The 23,112-nt window shown below is 45.5% G+C and overlaps 1 protein-coding gene and 1 non-coding gene across 2 annotated transcripts in view; both read left to right on the forward strand.

Moving 5' to 3' along the window:
* Positions 1-23,112, forward strand: part of HYDIN (HYDIN axonemal central pair apparatus protein) — a 433,731-nt gene that overhangs the window by 353,767 nt on the left and 56,852 nt on the right. The window contains exons 46-57 of the mRNA XM_032613277.1: positions 894-1,115; positions 2,992-3,200; positions 3,399-3,581; positions 4,443-4,562; positions 7,654-7,813; positions 7,918-8,090; positions 8,706-8,904; positions 12,478-12,577; positions 14,274-14,373; positions 15,969-16,137; positions 16,656-16,894; positions 18,722-18,839. Of these exons, the coding sequence (XP_032469168.1) occupies positions 894-1,115; positions 2,992-3,200; positions 3,399-3,581; positions 4,443-4,562; positions 7,654-7,813; positions 7,918-8,090; positions 8,706-8,904; positions 12,478-12,577; positions 14,274-14,373; positions 15,969-16,137; positions 16,656-16,894; positions 18,722-18,839 (1,992 nt within the window). The remainder of the gene's footprint in view (positions 1-893; positions 1,116-2,991; positions 3,201-3,398; positions 3,582-4,442; positions 4,563-7,653; positions 7,814-7,917; positions 8,091-8,705; positions 8,905-12,477; positions 12,578-14,273; positions 14,374-15,968; positions 16,138-16,655; positions 16,895-18,721; positions 18,840-23,112) is intronic.
* LOC116744885 lies at positions 19,175-19,309 on the forward strand. Its single transcript, XR_004347210.1, has one exon. It is a non-coding gene; the product is annotated as a small nucleolar RNA SNORA70 (small nucleolar RNA).

Raw genomic sequence — 23,112 nt, forward strand, 5'->3', positions numbered from 1 at the left:
GTGTCTTCTGCTGTCTGACCCAGAGAATTAGAAACACAAGATTACATGAAGGTAGTTACTTGCTAGACCTAATAGCCCATTTAGTCCATAGAATGGGCACTCAGATGGCCTAATTGTTGTGATGACAACAATTAATCAGGGGATAGCATCCTTATTCGCAGGGTTTTACAAGCTGAGAAGGAAGTTACTACTAGATTTTCAAGCCATCTGCTCTGGAGAATGCTCTCATTTATCATATATCAGAGTAGAATAGGAAAATGCTATAGGGATAAGTTGTCTCTCTCTCAAGTCTCTTTTTTTACTTTTCTCTTCATTTCCATCTTTTAACCCATTCCCAGAACCTTTGGTGGGTTTTTTTTTTCTTCTTCTTTTCTGTATATGACGTGCTCCAGCCCTAACTCTCTTTCACCTTTGGAAAGAAAGAACACTTAAAGGTAAAAGAAAAATTAACAGGAGATCTGAAAATAAATGAAACAACTCTATGCTATAGACATCAGAACCTTAGGAGCTGGTCTCTTTAAACGGAGATTGTTTTTGAGTACCTACTGTGTGCTAGGCCATGTGCTATATCGCCCTGGTTCCGGTCCTAATGGGCTTTACAGTCCAGTTGCAAAGACAGACAGTTATAATAAGATGACAAGGGTTATGATAAGAGAGGGAGCCCGCAGCCCACAGCAAGAGCCCCAGCCGGGTCTGGGGGCGTGGGGATCTGGAAGGACCTGCAGAGCTGTGTCAGAGACCCTTTACATGCTGTCCCTGACCCAAGCCCATCTCAGGGCATCAGAAAGTTGACAGAAAGGAGGGAGAGTCTGAGCGTCCTGTGCTCACTCAGGGAGGCAGTTAGGGGTAGCCCACCCTCTGCCCAGGAAATTAATCTTGGGCTTTTCCTTTAGATCCTAGACCTCTTGGGCCTGGGGTCCTCTGGACCACCCATCCCGCCGCCTACCTTATTCTCACTCATCTCCTACCCTGTGAAGCGGCTGCCTTTGGCCATGTCAGAAATCCTGGAGCATTTCACGTTTGTAACTCTACCGTCCAAAGAGCCCTCCCTGATGGAGGAGAAAAGAGAAGTGGAAGCAGAAGCAGAGCTTTCAGCCACCCCAGGCTCCTCAAAGGTAAAGGGAGCAGCTTGTCCTCCTGACCTTGGCGGGAGTTCAGTCGGGGCCCTCCACGTGGCCAGAAAAAGCAGTGTTGGGTGTTGTGCTCACTGGGGTGTTTCCCTCTACTCTCTGGGGATTCTGCCTGAGCCTCCCTAAGCTGCACCTTCCCCAGGTCTGACTCTTCCTACTCCCCTAAGAAGAGACTGAAAATGACCGATTCTTACCTTCCAACCTTTGCAATTCCTGTGGATGGTTTAGGGAACTTGCCGAATCACTCTGCAGCTCATCTGCAAGAAGAAGTAAGCAGCAAAACTATCTCTTTTAAAGAGATATCAGAATGTATTGTGAATCCAAGGTAATTTACACAGTGCATAAGAATACAAGAATCAACAGATACAAGTTAAGGCAACACGCACCATTAGAGAAAGGACAGATTATTAAAGAAATTATATGGGGAAGATTGGATATTTTGGATAAAGTTGCTTTTTAATCTCCTTGCCTGACTCAATACAGTAAGATTAATTCCACCTGCATTAAAAATATAAGCGATCAAAATGAAATCATGTAAAAGTAGAAAATATATATTACATATACAGTTAGTGGAATAAATCACAAAGCAAAAATAGATTTGACCGATAATATGCAGAATGCATGGATATTAAAAATTATGGAGGGGCTTTTTATTCCCAGAGGAGTATGGGGGCCCAAAATTTGAATCTCCCCACACAGCCTCCTTCGTATAAACCATGCATGTCAGCAAAAAACAAATAAAAGCAGTAAATAAAGTCACCTGTAGCCCCTGCCTATGGCTCAGTTAGGTAACAGAGAGCCCCAAACTTCAGTTTAATAAGTAAGTCGGAAATCAACATCTGAGGTCCCAGCATTGGTGGGCAGGCCTTACTTGAGCAGAGTCCAATAAAAAAGATAAAGAAGAAAATGTTGCCACCATCAGAGGTGACTATTACACCAACCTCTTTTCTGAAAACTGACCACTAAGAGGAAAGAGTTTAGCATTCTTTAACTTACGGTTTTAGGAGGAACTCTAGTTCATCTCCAACTGATGAAGGAAAGCGCTGCTTTCTGGAAGAATGGCAGCTAAAGTTATAGGAGGAATGGTAGAATTTTAAACGTACTGGTGTACCCAAGGACATAATTGATTAAGGAGCGCCAGTGGATACCCACAGTGCTGGTTTGTCAGGGAACAAGGCTCTCACTCTGAGCCAGAGCATCACCCCACAGGTGGATGCAAAGGGGAAGGTCCACTTTGCCATGGCCAAGATCTGGCGGGCACCGCTGCAGCCACACAGACACACTTTGCGTCTATAATCAGGGGTCAGCCTGACATTATTTGTCTCCCATCGTGATGGGGTGTGGTGTACACAGCATCATCTCTGAATCTAATCAAGCTTTTAAATCTAATTTTCAGTTTACATGAAATGCGAGAAATAAAGGAATAAGTTAAATGACACTCTGAGAATAGTTAGGAAATTTGCAGGCTATGGAATATTCTGTAAGAATACAGATCTGGTCTCTGCCAAAAGTCAGTGTGATTGGGAGGGAGGGAGGGGTCTAGATTAAAAGATATTAAGGAAACGCAACAACAAAATGCAATATAGGAACATACTCCCTGCCAGCTTCAAGCATTCTCTGGGGTTTTGGCCTCCTCCTCAGGGAATGAGGTGCCAAGGAGAGCACTGGACTCTCTCCACTCCACCTCTCCCCTTGTACCCTAGTGTCATAGGCTGGGCCCTGCTGCTCTAGGCAGCCTCCAGCCTCCTGAACCTGCAGCGCCATCACCGCAGGCTGCAGGCACATGGCGTGGGCGTCTCTGTCTCCTGCTCCTGTGTTCATAAGATGAATGTTTAAGACCCGGTGCTCATTTTTAATTAAGACCCAGGAGGAGCAGACCACCTCATCTAAGGGGAGCAGACAGAAAACTAAAGAAAAAACAGATCAGACCCGCGAGACTCAGAAGGAGAAACGTCGCATGGCCTCCAACAGGAAGGGCCTTTCTGGGGGAACCTCTGGAACCATTGCTCCCCTGTCGGACGTAGAGCAGAACAACCTCTCTGGGCAGCATTCACAGGAGAAATTCCCCAGGTGGGCCTCGGAGCAGCCCAGGGAGGGGAAGGCTGAAGCCCCAGATGGAGGGTGTGGCTGTCACAGCACCAGATGGGAACAGGGCGGTCACGCCTATAACCCCAGCAGGACCAGACTCCTCCCAGGCACCAATCCTGTCTTCTCTTGGCCCGAAGGAAGCGTTCTCACTTTAAAAGCCTGTGTGGTGGTCATTTTCAGGCTGAACCATTTCCGGTGGATCGTACCAGCCAATGGTGAGGTGACATTGCAAGTGCACTTCTCTTCCAATGATCTTGGGATCTTTGACCAAACGTTTAACTTTGAGATCCTTGGAACTCACCGCCAATACCAGCTTTGTTGCCGAGGTGTCTGCACTTACCCATACATTTGCCAAGACCCAAAGTAAGTGTACTTTGTTTTGAAAAGAAGAGGTTGACAGATACATTTTCGTTTTCCCCCATGGTGCCCTGAACCAGGTGGCTCTTAATACAAATGTGGAACTGGGACAGCATCTCAGGCCCTCTTGTACTGGGCTCCAGAGTCTTGGACATTGACTAAGTCACAGGAATGATATGGTACCATGAGACTGAAATAAAGAGAAAGTTAATAGGAGTGAAGAGGGGGGAAAAGTCTTCCTGTGACAAGTTAGTTTGCTTATTTAACTATATAGCAAATGTAAACAGATTTTATGTTTACTGTAGGACTTTTTATCCTGTAATATCCATATATGTGTGAATCTCCACAGGCAGGAGATTTTTCCCTGAGCTACCAAACACTGAGTCCCTTATGCACCACATAAAGGCACCTGACTGAGCAAGCTAGTGGGGCCTTTTATAGCTTGTCCACCGAGAGGAGCTTTTTTGCAGTTCTCGCCAAGGGACCACGTTGGACAGCGAATTCAGAAGCTGGTTAAGATCCACCAGAACTAGTTTTCCATAGGGTTTCTCAGGACTTTTTCTAGCTGGGCACACTAGAACAGGAAATCCAGCTCAGCCCCATCAGCTGATAAAGGATCCAGCTCACCCATCATCAGCGGTGAAAGACACCACTGGGAATCTTTTTTCTCAAGTTCAAACTGTACTGTCTTCACTCGGGGTTGGGGATGGGAGGGTACAGGAATAAAGGCTCAATAAATGTCCTCAAATTAAGAGTCGTTCTGTCTGCAGACACCTCCTTTGCTGAACAAAGAGTGTTGGGTTCATGTGTACCTCATGTGGAGGCAATTCACACAGCTCTCCTCTCCTCTTCCTCCCCTGTGTTCAGAGTGGTCTTCCCTCAGCAGAAGAGGAACATGAAGGCGAATGAGGTCATCTTTAAGAAGTATATTGTGAGCCTGGAGAGGTTTTACTTCGGGCCACTGCTTTGTGGAAAACCAAGAGATAAGTAAGCGTTCCATTATTTCAAAGCAGATTTCAGACCCCTGGGTTGGACTCATGAATAGTACAAGCAGGGTTCCTATGGAGACGTAGCTTTTACTAACATTGCCTCAGTTAGCCCAGAACCACAAATCAGGAGAACTGGGTTCTTGTGCCCCAAGTTTCTGCTAAGGTCCCAAATGAATGGGGGTGCCATTTTCCCAGATGGGGAAGCTGGAAGAAGACCAGGTTTTGGTAGGGGAAGGTAGGGTCAAGTGTGCACTTTGGGATATGTTAAGTTTGAGATGCTTGGGAGATACAGCCAGTAGCCACGTAAAGCAGGGCATAGTCTATACGGTTGTGGTTCTCAGAGGAGAGTCTATCTTCAAGACAACAAAAGCCACAGGTGTGGATGAGATCACCTAAGATGAGAGGACACAGTAAGGAGAGAAGGACCATGGTTGGAGCCTCAAAGGACTCCACCACTCACAAGAGGAGAGGCCAGCAAAGAAGATAAGAAAGAGAGCCAGAGCTATTGGTGGAAACCAAGAAAGGGTGGTGTCGTGGAGCCATGAGAAGAGGGTGTGGTCAGCTATGTTGATTGCGGCAGAGAGGGCGGAAAGATGAGAACATCAGCGTCCACAGGGTTCAACAACATGGAAGTCATAGGAGGCTCAGCAAGAGCCCTTTGCGGGGGATTTCTGAGGATGAAGCCCAGGTAACGTGAGTTGAGGAGTCAGTGGGAGGTGAGAGAATGGAGACGTAGTGTGGAGATAGCTCTTCGGGAAAGCTTGGCTGTGAAGGGAGATGGAGTTGAGGATGGGAGGGAGACGTGGAGTGCAGGGAAGGCTGTTTGTTCGCTCTTGTTCTTACGATGTTTGGATGTCAAGGGGAAGTAGCAAGGAAGAGGCGAGAGTTTCCAGAGCACGTAAGGGCCAACGGTGGTGCAGCTCCCTGGAACAACACAACAAGATGTGGAGATGATGGCCTTTGCCAGGAAGAGGGACCATCATCTCATGCTAGGTTGGAGGGAGGTGAGACGGCTTCAGGTGCAGGTAGGTTTACAGATTTGGCTGGCATGGTGAGGAGGTTCCCATGGAACTGTTTTCTCAATGATGAATGATGTGAGATCATCCCTAACAGTGAGGCAAGTGGAAGGAAGTTTAAAATGTTGAGAAAATGGATAAGGTATGAAACACGTTTTGTGCAAAGTGGGAGAGGGAGAATATTAGAGAAATAGATTAAGATTATCAGGTAGAACCGGGGGCCCAGGTAAGGTCAGTGACCAGAAATATTTAGTAATACTAGTTTTTTCAGTTATATATGTTTTTTAGTGTATAGGCAGGGAGGTGAGACTAAAAATAGAACCAGGGTCTCAACTATGTCTTAATCCAGCCTAGCATTTATTGTGATAAGTAGAGAATGATTATTTCTATGCCTGCTTGGTGAAACTAATGAGCATTCCCTTCATAACCACCAGTTTATTTCCTAAGGTGCTGAACTAGTAAATGAAGGGGAAGGGTGTTGACTGTTGATGGAGAGGATCTTCAAAGCCCAGTAGAAGGACTTAGGCGAGAGAAGGAGTGGGAGTCAGGTTGATGGACATGATGTACAGAGCAGCCTGGAGGTCGGATTCAGGGAAATGATGGCCATTCGGAGAGGCATGTATTCAGAGCTGCACTGGAATTAACCAGGATATGGGGCCAGACAGCGGGGATCCAGGAGGGCAATTACAGTGGTCCAGAAACAAGTATTATTCATCTATTCTTTTTTTTTTTCTTTTTCTTTTTTTGGCTGCGTTGAGTCTTCGTTTCTGCGTGTGGGCTTTCTCTAGTTGCAGCGAGCAGGGGCTACTTTTCATTGCAGTGCGCGGGCTTCTCATTGTGGTGACTTCTCTTGTTGCAGAGCACAGGCTCTAGGCACGTGGGCTTCAGTAGTTGCGGCACGCAGGCTCAGTAGTTGTGGCTCGCGGGCTCTAGAGCGCAGGCTCAGTAGTTGTGGCACACGGGCTTAGTTGCTCCGTGGCATGTGGGATTTTCCCGGACCAGGGTTCCAACCTGTGTCCCCTGCATTGGCAGGCGGATTCTCAACCACTATGCCACCAGGGAAGCCCTCTTCATCTGTTCTTTTAAGTCTTACTGAGCCTCAATGTCCTCATCTGCAAAGTGGGAAAATAATAGCACCCACTGCACAGTTTTGGGAAGACTGAACTGGTTAGTACATATGGAACTTGTAGCAGAGTGTTCAGTGGTGGTGATTACCAGCGAGCTGTGGAGGCCACCACCACTCTGGCTGTTACACAGACAGTGCTCTGTCTCTCGGACTTTGATTTAGTCTCTGCAATGCCCTCTCCTTCCTTCCTCCATCTTAGTCTGTCCAGAGAGCTTTTCAGACTGTTGCTGGGCACCAGTGGGTACTATGGTGCCCTGCTTTCCTGACCTGTGCTATGACCTCCTACGATGTGTGTGTTCATTAATCTTCCTTGTGCCTTCTGTGGCTCCTTTCCTGTTTGGTTGCATTAACTGGGCAGCTCCCAATGCTTAAAGTGCTCCACTCCATGGATCTCTCCCTAAGGCACTAAGGGAACAGAAACAACCTTGTAACAGTGAACAGTTACAATCCGCGTCGGAACAGTAGCATCCCGCGCAGGTGTAGAAGAAGGTGGTAAATGAGGTCATCTCTAAGACAGATATGAAATAACACGTTACTCAGATTATCATCTCTCCTGGAAGTATAAGCACTGGGAAGGAGAGAGCTACAGATTTTTCAGTCAGAAATCTTTGCAATAGTAATAACTACCATTTATTGGGTATTTGATATCTGCAGCTGTCCTCAGAGCGTTAGGTGCACTATTTCATTTAATAGTCATGGAAATCCTAAGGGATATTATCATCCCATCTTAGAGATGAGGAGACCAAGGCTTGGGATGGGAGTGGGGGCTGGTCACATCACAGCTCTAAGTCTTCACAACTACAAAGCTTGTGTTCCTAGCCTCCATGGCACTGCCTCTGTGTAGCCACATTATCCTTTGAAATTGCCTTACGCCTCACAGTCTCCTTTTCCACCTGAATTCTCAGCCAATCCTCACATCCACATCCCTAATTTTTGTTTGTTTCCAGGTACAAGTCATCCTTGTTCCCAGAAAACATGGAGACACTGACAATCCTCAACAGTTCCCCAATGGTCGTGGAGGTGTCCTTCTGTTTTGAGAACGATGTCAAAGCAAACACCTACTTCCTGGAGCCTGTCAACATGATTCTGAATCCCAGTGAGAAGCAGGTACAGTCACACGGATACAAGTCTACCAGGGCAAGGCTTTCTTGGGAAAGTTGAGGCCTTGGTATCCTCGGTGTAAACGTACTTTGTTTGGACTCTCCCATTAGAAGCTGAACGTTTGGGCCTACCCTACCGCAGTTGGTGTCTTTGAAGACAGCATTGTCTGCTGCGTCAAGGAGAACCCCAAGCCAGCCGTCTTCAAATTAAGCTGCCAGGGGGTCCGCCCAGAACTGGAGCTGGACCCCAGACAATTGCATTTTGACCGGCTCTTGCTGCACAGGTCAGCGTTCTGGGTGATACCAGGACCGGAATGACATCTAAAGAACTTTTAGTTCTGAGGTGACCAGCTCATCCTGATTTGCTCGGGACTTGCCTGGTTTTAGTATTTGAAGTCCTGCATCCTGGGAGACTTCTGGTCCTGTGCAAATCAGAATAGCTAGTAACCCTCTGAGTTCACAGGTTGTCACCTTGGGTTCAGTGAACGGACTTCAAAATGGTTAAGGACTCCCCTAAGATCCAAGTGTGTGCATATGTGAATTTTTCTCAGAAGAAGGACTACCTTTTTCCAGACTTTCAGTCCATTACCCTAAAAGGTTAAGAATCTTGGTTCTAGAAATTAGAGGACAAACACAGAACACTAGACCAAACCTAGAACTTACATATTCATTCACGGGAATTGTATTACTCTAAATAGAGAATGTTTATTTCTGAGGAAGCTGGGAGAGAATATTGATCACGTATCCTGCATTCCTTGCCCATCACAGGTAGGCCCCACTCCCTGATAAATACTTATTAGCGAACTAGCAGTAATAGAATAACCAGACGTGCTTTTTCTGACCTGCCATGATAAATCAAAATCATTTGAAACTGGCAAAATTTCTCTTGGTCTCTGCAGGAAAGACTTCAAGGTAGTTCTTCTCCGTAACATCACGCTACTTCCCCTGGCCTGGAGGATCACCAGCCTGGAGCACCTGGGCGAAGACTTCACCGTGTCCGCGATGCAGGGGACCATAGCCCCCAAGGCTGAGTATAGCCTACAAGTGCGCTTCCAACCCTCCAAACCCATCAACATCAAGAAGGCGATTCGGTTGGAGGTAAGGCTTCATACGTCTTCAGACTTGGTCACCAAAGTATGTACACACTGGGTTCCCTGACACACACACACCGACACACATACCCACCAAGCCAGGTCTCCGTGTTACACGCTCCCATCTGATCCCCGTTTGACACCCCCCAACCCACAACATCCTGCTCTGCTTACAACTGTAAGCTCCATAAAGGCAATCTTGTTCATGGCTGATTTCCCAGTGGCAAGAACGGAGCACTCGATCAGTGCAGAGTGGATGAATGAGTAAATGAATGAATGAACGGTGTTACTATTCCTCGAGAAGCATTAGATTTCTGATTTAAGACCCCCAAACCCAGTCACCCCTCAGAGTCCTAACTCAGTAAACATCAGCCTCCACCCAGTTGCTCCCAGCAGACACCCAGGAGTCATCCTTGATTCCTCCGTTTTCCTGTTGGCCTCCCCCTCCATCCCAGTCCTCCAACAAGTCTTGTCAGTTCTGTCTCCCAGTGTATCTCCTGCCCATGCCCTTCCCTGTCTGCACTGCCACCACCACCCTCATGCAGGCCACTTGCTGTGTCGCTCACCTGGACTTCCGCAGAGGCTTCCTAGCCGGCTTGCCTCTTCCCACTCCCCGCGGGTGTCCAGAGGGATCTTCACAATGTCCGTCAAATCAGGTCACTCCTTCCTAAAGCACTAGGCTGTCTTCCCATTGTACTAAGAATAAAGCCCAGGGTCCTCACCTACTTCTCAGTACCTGCCTGCCTCTGTATCCACATCAGGTTTTTCCTGCCTCAGCGCCCTGGCATTGCAGCACCCCTGCCGGGAGTGTTGTCCTTCTGCTCTGTGGGGATTGGCTTCCGCCTTAGGGTCTGCTCAACAGCACTGCCTCAGCTGGCTTTTCCTGATCATCCCACTGAGGAAACCTCATTATGTGCAATCGCTCACCCTATCTTCTGTCCTTCAGAGCACCCACCCCATTCGGACATTATCCTGTTTCTTTCTTTACTTCCTTATGTGAACTCCACTGGAGCAAGATCTTGCCTGAATTGCTCATCATCGGTATTAGTTTCCTAGGGCTGCTGTAACAAAGGACCACAAATGAGTGGCTTGAAACAACAGGCATTTATTCTCTCACAGTTCTGGAGGCCAGAAATTCAAAATCAAGGTATCTGCAAGGCCATGCTCCCTCTAAAGGCTCTAGAGAATAACCCTTCCTTGCCTCTTCCAGTGTCTGGTGGCTCCAGTTGTTCCTTGGCTTGTGGCTGCATCACTCCAATCTCTGCCTCAGTCTTTGCATGGCCTTTCCCTCTGTCTGTGTCTTCTCCTCTTCTGTCTCTTATAAGGACACTGTCATTGAATTTAGGGCCCACCTGGATAATCCAAGATGATCTCGTCTAGAGATCTTTTAACTTAATCACATCTGCAGAGACTCTTTTTCCAAATGAAGTCACATTCAGAGGTTCCAGGGGTTAAGACATGGACATACCTTTTGGAGGCCATCATTCAACTCACTACCCTATCATATTCCCAGTGTCTAGCACAGGCCTGGATGTAAAAGGCACTCAGTAAAATCTGTTGAATGAATGAACGAGTGAATGAATGAATGTCACTGACTTTTGATGGCTGAGCTGATAATGCAACAAGCAAGAAGTCACCCAAGCTTCTCTTTGAATATCCCCAGGGATAGAAGACTTACCAAGTATCTCCAGGTAGCCTGATCTTCCTTTGAACATGTCTGACTGTTAATGCCTTGTTCGGTTGCACTCAGATTTCTCCCTGTAATTTACACACATTAATCCTGTTTCTACTTTTGGGGGCCAGTCAATGGATCTAATTAATCTGTCTTATCACCTACCCCTGACAGCCCTTCATATAGCTGAAAACAGATACCGATAGATTCGTTCAATCCGCAAATGTATATGAATCCCAGAGGTGACAGTCAGCATTTTTAACACGTCTCTGCACAGACGGGGGTCTCTGCACAATGAATCCAGGCCACACAGCAGGTGTAGGGTCCCAGCTGTGCCACCTTCATCCTTTAGTTAATGGATCATGGGGAGCCCAGGGCTTCCCATGGTGAAGTGTGAGGGTGCAGGAGGCAAGCATCAAGGGGACGCTTGGAGAAGTCATCATGACAGCTGTTTATCAACTGGTATGGAAACATTTGTGTAATTTAACAACTGACGTCACATTCCCGTATGTTCCAACCAAAGCAGACATAGTGGATCTCCCCTCAGGCCCCCAAAGTGGTCTAAGGCTTCCCTTCCCCAGGTTACATTCCTTCAACATCTACACGAGGAAATGCCTTGCTTTCTGGTCCCTTTGAAAAGTGCTCTGGTGAACTCTAATTGATTTTTGCACCTCTTAAATTTTCCTTCTTATTTTCCTCAATTACAAAATTTAATTGCCCCCCACTCCCAAGCAGGGAAGCAAAGGAAATAGAATGCTCTGGGTACTTGGTATCTATCAGTAGAAAAGAACTATATAAATTCTGGATCTGATAAACCAAGTTCTTTGTCTTATTTTTCCCTCCTGCTGCCAGCCCTTCTTGTCATCTCTGTCAGAGTTTGAGCATCAAAAGAAAGAAGGTAAACTTAAACAGTCAGATTTGCTCTCTGAAGCACTGGCAAAATGCTTGATGGAAGATAAGATGGAAACTCTGCATTAAAACGTTTTTGGTGACAGCTACAGATTTCCCCGTTGGCACCTAAAACACAAGCAATGGGGAGCTGGTGACTTAGTTGCTTAGTTTTTCAAATTGAGGCTTCAGCAGGGAGGCAGGTGGTGTCCAGGTGGATGCAGGAGGGCCACACCCACTGCCCAGTGGCTCTTCCCCTTGACACACAGACCCTTTATTGCCCATCATTAGTCTCAAGAGTCAACAGTTGGATCCAGCTGAGAGCTGATACCAGTTCAGACGTTCTTCAGGACAGTGAGGGAGGTGCTACCACCAGGGGTGACAGCAGAAGGGACAGGGAGGCGATGGAGGCTAGGAGTCTTGCTTTTTTTTCACATTTCCAATAGTAATGATGTGCGCTTTTTTAAAATCTGAAATTTCCAAAAGAGAAACATTAAACGCTTATTTTGTATGAAAAATCTAACACTTATTTTATAGGAAAAATCTGACTCATAGGTTGAATCAGAGACAGAGAACAGAACGGTTCAGATTTATAAAATTAGTAAAGCAAGGATAATTTAGAATATAAATGTTTTTCATTTCAACTGTCAGAAAAATGCTCTTCAGGTTTATTTGACTTGAAAGTTCAAAGAACACTTTCCTGCAATGTATACTCACAACCCAAACTTCAGTAAGGTAGTGGCAATCATGCAAATAATTGAAACCCAGTAAGTGGACAGGTTGGAAGATGCAGTCCCATTTCCCCATCCTTGTATTGATTGTCTACACCAGCCTTCCCCAAAGGCTGTTATGAAGAACACTCATCCTACCAAATGCTCAGTGAAAACGAAAGCTGAATACATTTCAGAAATGTTCCTTACCATAGCCCCTTCTTCATGATTCCTCCTGCATGCTCCATAGTTCAGGCTCCAAGCACCTGTGGGTCTTGCTTTTACAAAAGAATTTCTCTTACCCCGACAGGTTTTAGATGCAGACAACCTCGTTGGTGTCGTTCAGATTGAAAACATCCTGATCTTTGCAGAGTCCTACGACGTTGCCTTGGACATCACCTTCCCCAAAGGTCTGTTGACCCCTTCAAGGAAAGGGTGTTTAGAGGTCACATCTTTTAGGCAGTATGTTTCTCGTGTAGAGAAAGATCCGTGGTTGCTGGGGAGAGAGGTGGAATTTAGGTAAATAGTAATCATGCAAGTTCAAGTGATGTTAGCAATGTTACTATGAATCTTAATTTCTCCGACTGGAGACAACAAGGCGTGGTCAAAATATAAAATTTGCAGAGCTCTCTTCTGAACAGTCATCTGAGAGTGAGCTCTTATCTGCCTGCCTGTGTTGTTTTTCTATCACTGCCCTAAAAAATCACCACAAGCTTTATGGCTTAAAACAATACGTATTTATTATCTTACAGTTCTTTAGGTCAGCAGTCCAAAATGGATCTCACTGGGCTAAAAGCAAAGTGTTGGCAGGGCTGCGTCCCCTTCTGGAGTCTCTGGGGGCGAACCCGTTTCCTTGCCTTCTCCACCTTCTGGAAGCCACACACGTCCCTCAGCTCATGGTCCCCTTCCTCCATCTTCAAAGCCAGCAATGTTGGGTCAGGTCCTTCTCACGCTGCCATCTCTCTGGTTCGCCCACTTCTGTCTCCCTCTTCTACTTTTAAGGACCTTTGTGATTACTTGGAGCCCACCCAGAGAATCGAGTATAATCTCCATTATTTTAGTCAGATGATTAGCAATCTTAATTCCATCTAATACCGTAATTCCCCTTTGCCATGTAGGCTAGCATATTTACAGGTACCAGGGACTAGGACGTGAACATCTTGCAGGGGAGGGAGTGGGGGTGGTGCAGGGCATTATCCTGCCTACCACACTGAGCCAACACCCAGGTTAGGGCCCTCCTTCCTCCGATAGGTCTCCTACTCAGCAAGACTCGTAGAATGTTAAAGCTACATATTTGCCTGGATGTCATTAGTCTTATGTACAACAACACTTACTGCAGAATTATTTATAATAATGGAAGATTAGGAATACCCTAAATGTCTATCTATAATGAAATATTATTATTGTAGGAATAATATTGTAAATTATGAAACAGCCATATTATACAGCCATTAAAATCACACTTATGGGGCTTCCCTGGTGGCGCAGTGGTTGAGAATCCACCTGCCGATGCAGGGGACATGGGTTCGTGCCCCGGTCCAGGAAGATCCCACATGCCGCGGAGCGGCTGGGCCCGTGAGCCATGGCCGCTGGGCCTGCGCATCCGGAGTCTGTGCTCCTCAACGGGAGAGGCCACAACAGTGAGAGGCACGCGTACCACAAAAAAAAAAAAAATAATAAAAATAAAAAAATCACACTTATTGGGAGTTTTTAATTGTTTGGGGAAATGTTTATGACATAATGCAAAGTATAACAATACAGATGTATACATTATATCCCAATTCTGAATATTATACACATGATTCAAAAATCTTTTTCAACACTGGGAGTTTTAGCTAATGAGAGACGTGAAAGGAAGAACAGTAGTCCTAGGGTAGAAGCCACAGGGAGCCACCCCGTTGAACTGGGTGCAAGAGCAGTGTCTGTTGTTTGTTTACGAAGGCTCAATTACAAGAGGCTTTTCTAGGCACAGTGTTTTCAGAAAACAGATTCTCTGAAATTGTCGCCGTGGATTTTCCGTGTGAACTTCAACTGGAAGCTCCCCTGCTTCTCACTGCCATGCCCACTCATCCCACCCTTCCCCACCCCGGCCCCTGGCTTCTGCAGGAGCTGAAGGAGGCTTCGATTTTGGGATTGTGAGGGTCATGGAGGAGGTGAAACATCCCCTGCAACTGAGGAACCGTGGGAAACACGAGGTCATGTTCAGGTAACCTAAAAATCAGACAGCATGTGGTCATCCACATCCACTCATGGCAAGAAGTGTGTTGCCTGAGAGATTTTTTTTAAAAGTCGATCAGGGAAATCATAAGAACCATCTCTGCTGTTAGCTCCTCTCGGCTTCAGATGAATAGAATCCCAACTGCTCTATAGCCTGGAGCCACAGGGGTCTGGGGGTCGGGGGAGAGCCTCAGGGGGAGGTTGGGAGGAGGAGATACTGGGGTGAGGTATGGTCTTAGGGGTGGAGTGAGAGACCGGAGATGGCGGCCCTGGCCTTAAGCCATCCTGCCCTCCTTTCAGCTCCTCTCTGTTTCATAAGTTGGCAGTCTACATAGGATTTCATGTAAGGACCTAGGGATTTTCCAGTTTTCTCTTTTAATTTTAAGAACTACTGTATTATAGACTCCAAGTGGTGGCCTGGTGGAGTAGAGCTCCAGCTTGTGCTCATCCTTGAGATTAAAAATGAAACACTAAATAAGGGAGATTCCTCAGAGAGGAAAGAGTGACGCTGGGTGCAGGGAGGGAGGAGGTCCCTCAGGCAGTGCCAGCACCTATGGCCAGTCGATTTTATGGAAGGTCATCCCTCCCCCAGAAGAATTCAGAGTTGATAAAGGAACTTCCCCCGGCAGACCTGGAGGCATTCAGTGTATTCATGATAATTTCGCTTTAGTTCAAATATTGCCGAAATTAGAGCAGTCCCACCTCAATACTACCGTTCCTTAGAACCCTAAATTGAAATAAATAAATATAAATAAAAGCTAAACTGGAATCCTGCCCGTCGTGAGTTTTGTTTTAGATTATGACAGGGCGTTAGCTCTGCTCTTTTAGGCTTCATGGAACAGAGGCACCCTTGGGCTGGAGTAAGTGATCAGGGTTCACTGAAGGGATGTGCAGGGGAGTGAGGAGGCACAGGCACCATGCACATAGCAACGAAGGGCCAGGTCTCCTGGGCCCTACTGGGGATAACATGTGGGTCCCCATGGCAACTGCAGGTGTCTCGCCTCAGCTTCAGTTTCTTGCTCCAGCTCCAGTCCCCCTGGCATCTCGTGAGTCAGCTTTTCTCTGTGACCCCTCACCTCACCTGCACTGGGCCGTGGCCTCACTTCTGAACACCTCTGTTGCATGACTTCTGCCCCCGCCCTTTCTCTCCTTCCTTAGATCCTCTGGCTTCTGCATCACTGTTGCCTCTGTGTGTGCTGCATTCGGTCTCAGAGCAGGGAGGGAGGAAGGAAGGGGGACAAAGAGAGAGAGGGAGACAGAGAGACAGGGAGGGAGAGAAATGAATTGATTTAGTTGGTCCTTATCCGGCATCACGTGTTCCTATTAGACACAGCTCTCCTGCAAGGACCCCTCTTAACCGCAGGCTAGAGATGGCTGTCTTTGCCTCAAGCACCAATGCTTGGCCTGGTCAATCCTGGCTGAGGAGGGGTGGTCACAGAGTACACAGCACAGTGAACACTGCTACGCATAGTGGTTAAACAGGGCTGGGGACATGGCAGGCACTGAACAGTCTAGAGTCTCATCTCTAGTGTCTTGGGTTCCCTAGATAATGACTAAAACTGACTTTTTATTCTTGCCTCTCAGCTTTTCTGTGGACTCCTCAGGGATTTCAGCAACCAATATAAGTTCCATGATCTCAGTCCAACCCAAGAAGGGCTCACTGACCACAGTGGAAAAACCCACAAATGTCCAGGTGCTCTTCCGTGCAAAAAAGGAAGTGAAGTTGGAGCACCAGCCAGTTCTGTGCTGTCAGGTAAGTGAGCTCAAAGGGAGGACCCACACGGTGGCAGGCTCGTGGGACTCACGCCTAAAGGAAGCGTACGCAGTCTAACCCATGCTCCAGGGGGGGAAAGGGAGTGCTGGCCTGGTGGCAACCAGAGAGGATACACCAGGGCTTAGGGAGCTCCAGGCACGGGTAGGTCGGGTGGGAGGTATGCAGAGTCCTCAGAAATTGACAACCCCAGAGCAGAAATGTGGCCCCTGGTCTTCGGAAGAGACAAGACCAGAGATAGGGAAACTGAGTCTCAAGTCAAAATGAAGAGAAGGGAAGTGAAAATGGGAGGCACACGTGGTGCGTTTTGACCCATGGCTGGTACACGGTAAGCTTTATGTTAGCATTTACTCGTACTGATGATGCAATAATATAAAGAGAATGATACAGAGAACTTGGCTTCGTGTCAATGAAGAAAATACGGAATGAAGTGGACAGTCATGGACATTCTGGAGTTATGCTGGTGGCTGACATCTTCCCAATCCTTTTTCCCTTTCTAGATTATTGAGCCCAGTATCTCAGAAGGAGGTAAAATCATTTCCAGCATCCCAATTAAGATCTCTGTGAATGCCGTGTTCTCCAGATACAGCATCAGCCCCTCCTCCATCATCAACTTCGGGGCTTTGATCTGTGGCACGCGTAAAAGCTCCTCCTTCACCATAGAAAATCAAGGTGTAATCGATTTCAAATACACCCTTTATAGGCTGACAGGGGAGAGCTCCCTCCATCAAAAGAAAGTGTAAGACAAGTATTTTCTTAACTCACACCGTTCCCTGGTTAATTAGTACTTTATATTTTACAATGAGCTTTCATATAGTTTATCTAAATTCACCCCCAATCCCCTTTTGTGGGTAAGGTTACTAAGGTTTAGAAGTGACTCATCCAAGATTATGGAAGAAATCATCAGTGGATCTCAGTTCTGAACCCACACGTCTGACTCCAGACTTCACATGCTTTCCAACTGCTGTCCAATATATGATACATTTTAATTGAACAAATGTAAAATCTTCTGTATGGGATTGTGTCTGTTGTCCTGGTGCTCCTAGTGTGCTACATTACTTACCAGTAAGTCATTGTCCTATCTGTCATTCTGTAGGATTTATAACAGCAAGCTAAATCAAAAGGAATCATAGCTGTGCTTCATCATGGGGGATGGCAAAGGGTACCCTGGAAATTTGGACTAGAGAAAGCCTGGTGAGGCCTTCTTTCCCGGGACTGTTTTTTTTTTTTTTTTTTTTGCGGTACGCGGGCCTCTCACTGTTGTGGCCTCTCCCGTTGCGGAGCACAGGCTCAGTGGCCATGGCTCACGGGCCCAGCCGCTCCGCAGCATGTGGGATCTTCCCGGACCGGGGCACGAACCCACGTCCCCTGCATCGGCAGGCGGACTCTCAACCACTGCGCCACCAGGGAAGCCCCCCGGGACTGTTTTTACCTTCTCCCCATGAAGACACTTTATCGCAACAGCTAACTTAGTAATTGTTCCAACAGCAAAACTCTGTATGCTTCAAAAGGTGGCTGTCAATCAATTAATCAAAACCACTTACCTTTCTGAGTGCTTTTGGCTTTTATTTGTCATATTCCTTTTTGACAAATTAGGGATTGTTTTTACCAGTTCCCAGGTACTTTGTCTTGACTTTCAAATGAATTGACTTTCTAAATAATTAGTAATTTAAGATTGACTTCCTAATTAATTGTTTTAAATCAGACATACAGCTTTACATTGTTTGTAATTGTTTTATATTTTTGTCGATCTCCTCTTCCATTTTGGCAAAGTTTGAACACATTAAGACATTTTAAATTAAACTGTCTAAAGTCTCTTTCTTCCAAATCTAATTTCAACCTAATTTTTCATTACTTATTTTATAATTTAATAATGTTTATTTATAGATATTATAATTTTGTTTTGCTTTAAATTGGTTTTAATTTTAATTTATTTTTCATCTTAGCATACACAAATTCATGCAAAGCACTCAAACTCCAGTTGTTCTGGTCATTAAGCAAGTGAATGCTCAAATATATAAAACTCTCAAAAGTTTAAAATTGTACCTCAAATACATTTGAATATTTTAGGTGAACTGGCCTCTAAAAAACCAATTATTGGGTAAACTAGTTTCGAGTGAAGTGAACACCTGCCAAAACCTGTGTTTGTGCTATTGTTTACGCTAAGTCTTAAAAACACCGTGAGTCTAAATGTGAAGAAGAGGGACAGAATTCAATCTATTGGCCGTTGCGCTTTTTAAGTGATAAAAGATTTGAGGTCTACAAATAATTTCCACACACAGCTTTCCAGTGAACTCAAGTAAACGTTTAAAATTATTATTTACTTGCAGTAAACTTTAATGTCCTTATGAATCATAGTTAATAAGTATAATTTCTGCATACTTCTTTCACAACTGTTAAATGAGTTTGGTTGATGATGAATAAGCTGACTATGCTCCCCGATGCCCTCTTGGGCAAGGAAAGGCCCTTTCCTCCATTCCAAGGAGAAGGGACCTTGCAGACAGACAGGCAGGTGGTATTTAATGACCACCCCAACCTGAGGGTATGCTCTTGCTTCTTTAATCAGTGTCAGCCACGTTAGACATGCAAGATCCCGGGAAAGAGAGAGCTTCTACAGGACTGGACCTTCTAAGGCAACCAAGTTCTCTGACTCTGTTCAGAAAGACATGAATGTCACAAACCAGGTGAGCACCCTTTTCCTTTTTCACAGAAACCCCTGTGTTCTAGCAACAGAAACCTGCCAACTAGTTCTAGCAACAAATACCTCCCTAGGATAGTGGGATTTGAATTTTGAATATTCCTACTATGGCAGGAATATTAAATAGTTATAATGAAATATCACTTTCCTCTTGAAATGAGGAGTTATGGCTTTTAATTTGGATATCCTCTTTTGCTTTAAAACCTTCATTGGCTCCTCATTGCTTTAAAATTAGTTTCTACTCTTCATAAGTATTTCAATCAAGAATCATTTGTTGATATGAAATAGAAGCCCATTCAGATTGGCTTAAATAAAAGGAGATTGCAGCCAGTTAAGCCGACTGTGCTCTTTTCCCCATGGGGGCCCGGTGCGCAATGGCTGCAAACAGCAGCCTCCTCGGTAGTGTATGCGGCCTGTTGCCTGTATGGGTTGCCCTAAGGGACCTTGGAGACAGCCCTTTCCAGTGGACATTAATGACTGGCATGCTGTCCCCAATCTAGGCTCCAGACAGGTATGTGTGGTGCCTCTGGAAAGCCCCAGGGCACAGTGGCCAGGGTCCACATTGGCAAGGTCATAATGTCCGTCCGCACCAAGCTGCAGAACAAGGAGCACGTGATTGAGGCCCTCCACAGGGCCAAGTTCAAGTTCCCTGGCCGCCAGAAGATCCACATCTCCAAGAAGCGGGGATTTACTAAGTTTAACGCAGATGAATTTGAATACATGGTGGCAGAAAAGCGGCTCATTCCAGTTGGCTGTGGGGTCAAGTACATCCCTAATCATGGCCCCCTGGACAAATGGCGGGCCCTGCACTCATAAGAGCCTTGGAGCTGCCCCTCCCTACCCATGCCCACCAATAAACTCTACTTTCTTTTCCCTGTCAAAAAAATAAAAGGAGATTTGAAGACTTTTACATCTGGTAAGATGAAGTAGACATCTTTTTCCCTAGTCTTCCAACTAAGTACAACTAAAAACCATGGACATTATGTATAAAACAAACACAGAAGACTGATAAATGGAGAGAAAAAAATCACACCGGCTAGGGTCCTTGGGACCCAATAGACATCACAGTGATGAGTTCCCTGATTTCTTTTTGCTTCGTATACCCTAGATCGGGTGCTGAGGGAGCCAGCAATCCAGAAACATCAACAAGCACGGACCAAAAAAGGCCCCAACAAAAGCCTTCTCCCACTAGCCAAAGGACCGGGAAAAGGTAGCCTAGCAAGACAGAGAACTTTCAGCTAAGAACTGTAATATCACAGTCAAACATGACAGAGGAATCCGTGGTCCTACCCCACGCATTTCAAGCAAAGGCCAGTGGGGAGCCTAGACTTCTCACTCAATCCAGGCTATAATGAGGTGCCCTGACCCCCTGCCAAAGTGATGATCAAGAACACTCAGTAGGGAGCCAGACATTCATTACCCACCATCACCTCCACCATTGTCAATGGCAACACCACATGGGGAGCCTTGACTTCCACTCCAACCCAGTGGTAATGAGACATCCTTCTCATCACCCCCCCAGGGGACCTCCTAACCCATGGAATCAACAGAACGGTAATGAGACACTCTTACCCCTCCCCACAAGGGAAATATTAGTCAAAGACTAGTAGGGAACTGGAACTCCCACCCTAAGAAGTCCGAGTGGAGAATCTGGACTACTCTCCCCACCTGGCAGTAACAAGGCAGTGTTACCCCCCTCCCCTGCCCGAGTGGCGTCAGAGAAAGCCAGCTCAAACAGAAGTTAAATAAGATCCAGAGTCTCATAATATAATACCCAAAATATCCAGGTTTCAACTGAAAATCACTCAGCATACCAAGAACCTGGAAGATCTCAAACTAAGTGAAAATAGATGCTGACACCAAGATGCCCAAGACGTTAGAATTATCTGACAAAGATGTTAAAGCAACCAGCATAATGTTTCAAAAAGCCGTTACAAATATGCTTGGAAGAAATAAAAATATAGTAAGTCTCAGCAAAGAAAGAGAAAATATAAAGAAGAACCAAATGGAAATTTTGGAATTGAAAAAAATGAATCACCAAAATTTAAAACTCAGTGGATAGGGCTTCCCTGGTGGCGCAGTGGTTGAGAGTCCGCCTGCCGATGCAGGGGACACAGATTCGTGCCCTGGTCCGGGAAGATCCCACATGCCTCGGAGCGGCTGGGCCCGTGAGCCATGGCCGCTGAGCCTGCGCGTCCGGAGCCTGTGCTCTGCAACGGGAGAGGCCACAAGAGTGAGAGGCCCGCGTACCACAAAAAAAAAAAAAAAAAAAAAAAAAAAAAAAAAAAAAAAACTCAGTGGATGGATTCAACAACAGAATGGAGGAAACAAAAGAAAGACTCAGTGAACTTGAAGCCAGAAAAATAGAAATTCCTGTGTCTGTTTCCTATTGCTCCCATAACAAATCACCTCAAACTTAGTGGCTTAAAGCAATACAAATTGTTTCCCTTGTTTAAATTGTTCTGTAGGTCAGAAGTCTGATACAGGTCTCACTAGGTTAAGGTCAAGGTATTGGCAAGGTACCTGCATTCTTTTCTAGAGACTTCAGGAGAGAATCCACTTCCTTCCCTTTTCCGTGTTCTAGAGGATACCTGCATTCCTTGGTTCATGATTCCCTTCCTCCATCTTCAAAACCAGCAATGGTGGATCAGGTCCTTCTCATATCACATTACTCCAGCCTCTTCCATAGTCACATCTCCCTCTAACTCTCTTATGTCTGCTTCTTCCATTTCTAAGGACTCTTGTGATTACATTGGGCCGAGGATAGTACAGGATACTATCCCCATCTCAAGGTTCTTAATTCAATCATATCAACAAAGTCCCTTTGCCATGTAAGGTAATATATTCACAGGTCCCGGGGATTAGGATGTTGACATCTTTACAAGAGATGTCCAATCTTAGGTGTCTTAGGATGCCCAATATAAAGAAAAAGAGAAAATAGACTGTTTTGCGTCTACTGAAAGTCTGTTTAGTCTAATGGGAAAAAAGTGAACAGAGCCTCAGGGACCTGTGGAACTATAACAAAAAATCTAACAACCCCTGTCATCAGAGTTCCAGAAAGAGGTAGGAAATAGGTAGGGCTGCAGAGCAAGCCTGCGTTTGCTATTAAACCGGCATTAGTATCAGTCAGGGTCTGTTATTGTCATGGTAACAGGCAACCCTAAAAGTTATCAATAGCTTTAAACAACAAAATTCTATTCAATATTTCTCACTAATGTCTATGGGGGAGGAGGGAGGACACTGCGCTGGGTTGCCCTTACACTCAGACCCAGGCTTTTGGGTTGCCATGGCAGACAGAAGGGGACAGTGTGATAAATTACACATTGTCTCTTAAAATTACCTCTTGAAAGTGACACCCTTTACTTCTGCTCACAATTCATTGACTAAAGAAGTCACATGGTTTAAGGTAATAACCATGTGTTCAAAAAGCTAAAAATATATGATGAACAGCACTAATTAAAATTTATCAAAAGGTGTAGCAATACTCTTTCTTACTTTGCTTCAAGCAGGGGTTCCTACCCTGCAGTTCAGGGCCTCCCAGGACTACTGGGTGATGAGTGACACAAAGAGAATAGAAGCATTCTATTTTTTATGTCACTTTGGAGAGGCTTTATTTTATGCTACTTTCCCGAATTAGTTGCAACTTTGGGACGCTCTCCATGGTTCCTCCTCTTCCTCTTTCTTCTTTTCTTCCTTCCTTCCTCTCTGCTCTACTTCTCCACTCTTACCTTCAGAAAGAAAGTGTACTGTATTAAAGAGGGAAATGTATTAATAATTACACTACTTAGTTGCTTAATAGTTCAAGAAATAACCTTTATTGGGTTACAGTGTTTGTAGAGCTATAATAATGTAAAAATTTGTATGCTATGTTATTAGAAATATACTACATTAGTGCATTTGAGAGAATGAGGTCAGAAAGTCCCTGTATAGACACAGGTAGGGTAAGGAGGAGGTGCTCGTGGATGGCTGTTTACATTCTAGCTACTACTTCACCAGTGAAGTAAGGAAAGAACACAGTTGGCATTCAAGCAAACGGAGCAGAGGATTCAGCCCAAACTCTGTTACAAAGTCTCCACTTAGTTTAAGGATATTATAATGTCCTTATAGGATATATGTATATATAATACGGAGGATGTATAATACGCTATTTTAAAAGCATATGCAAATGAAGAAAAATGATAACTGGTCATCGAGCAATGGTGGACTAGCTAATTCTACCCTGGAGAAAAGTCTGATGGAATTTGTGGTGGTGGTGGGGT

Source organism: Phocoena sinus, chromosome 19 (assembly GCF_008692025.1).
Source record: "Phocoena sinus isolate mPhoSin1 chromosome 19, mPhoSin1.pri, whole genome shotgun sequence".
NCBI lineage: Eukaryota > Metazoa > Chordata > Mammalia > Artiodactyla > Phocoenidae > Phocoena > Phocoena sinus.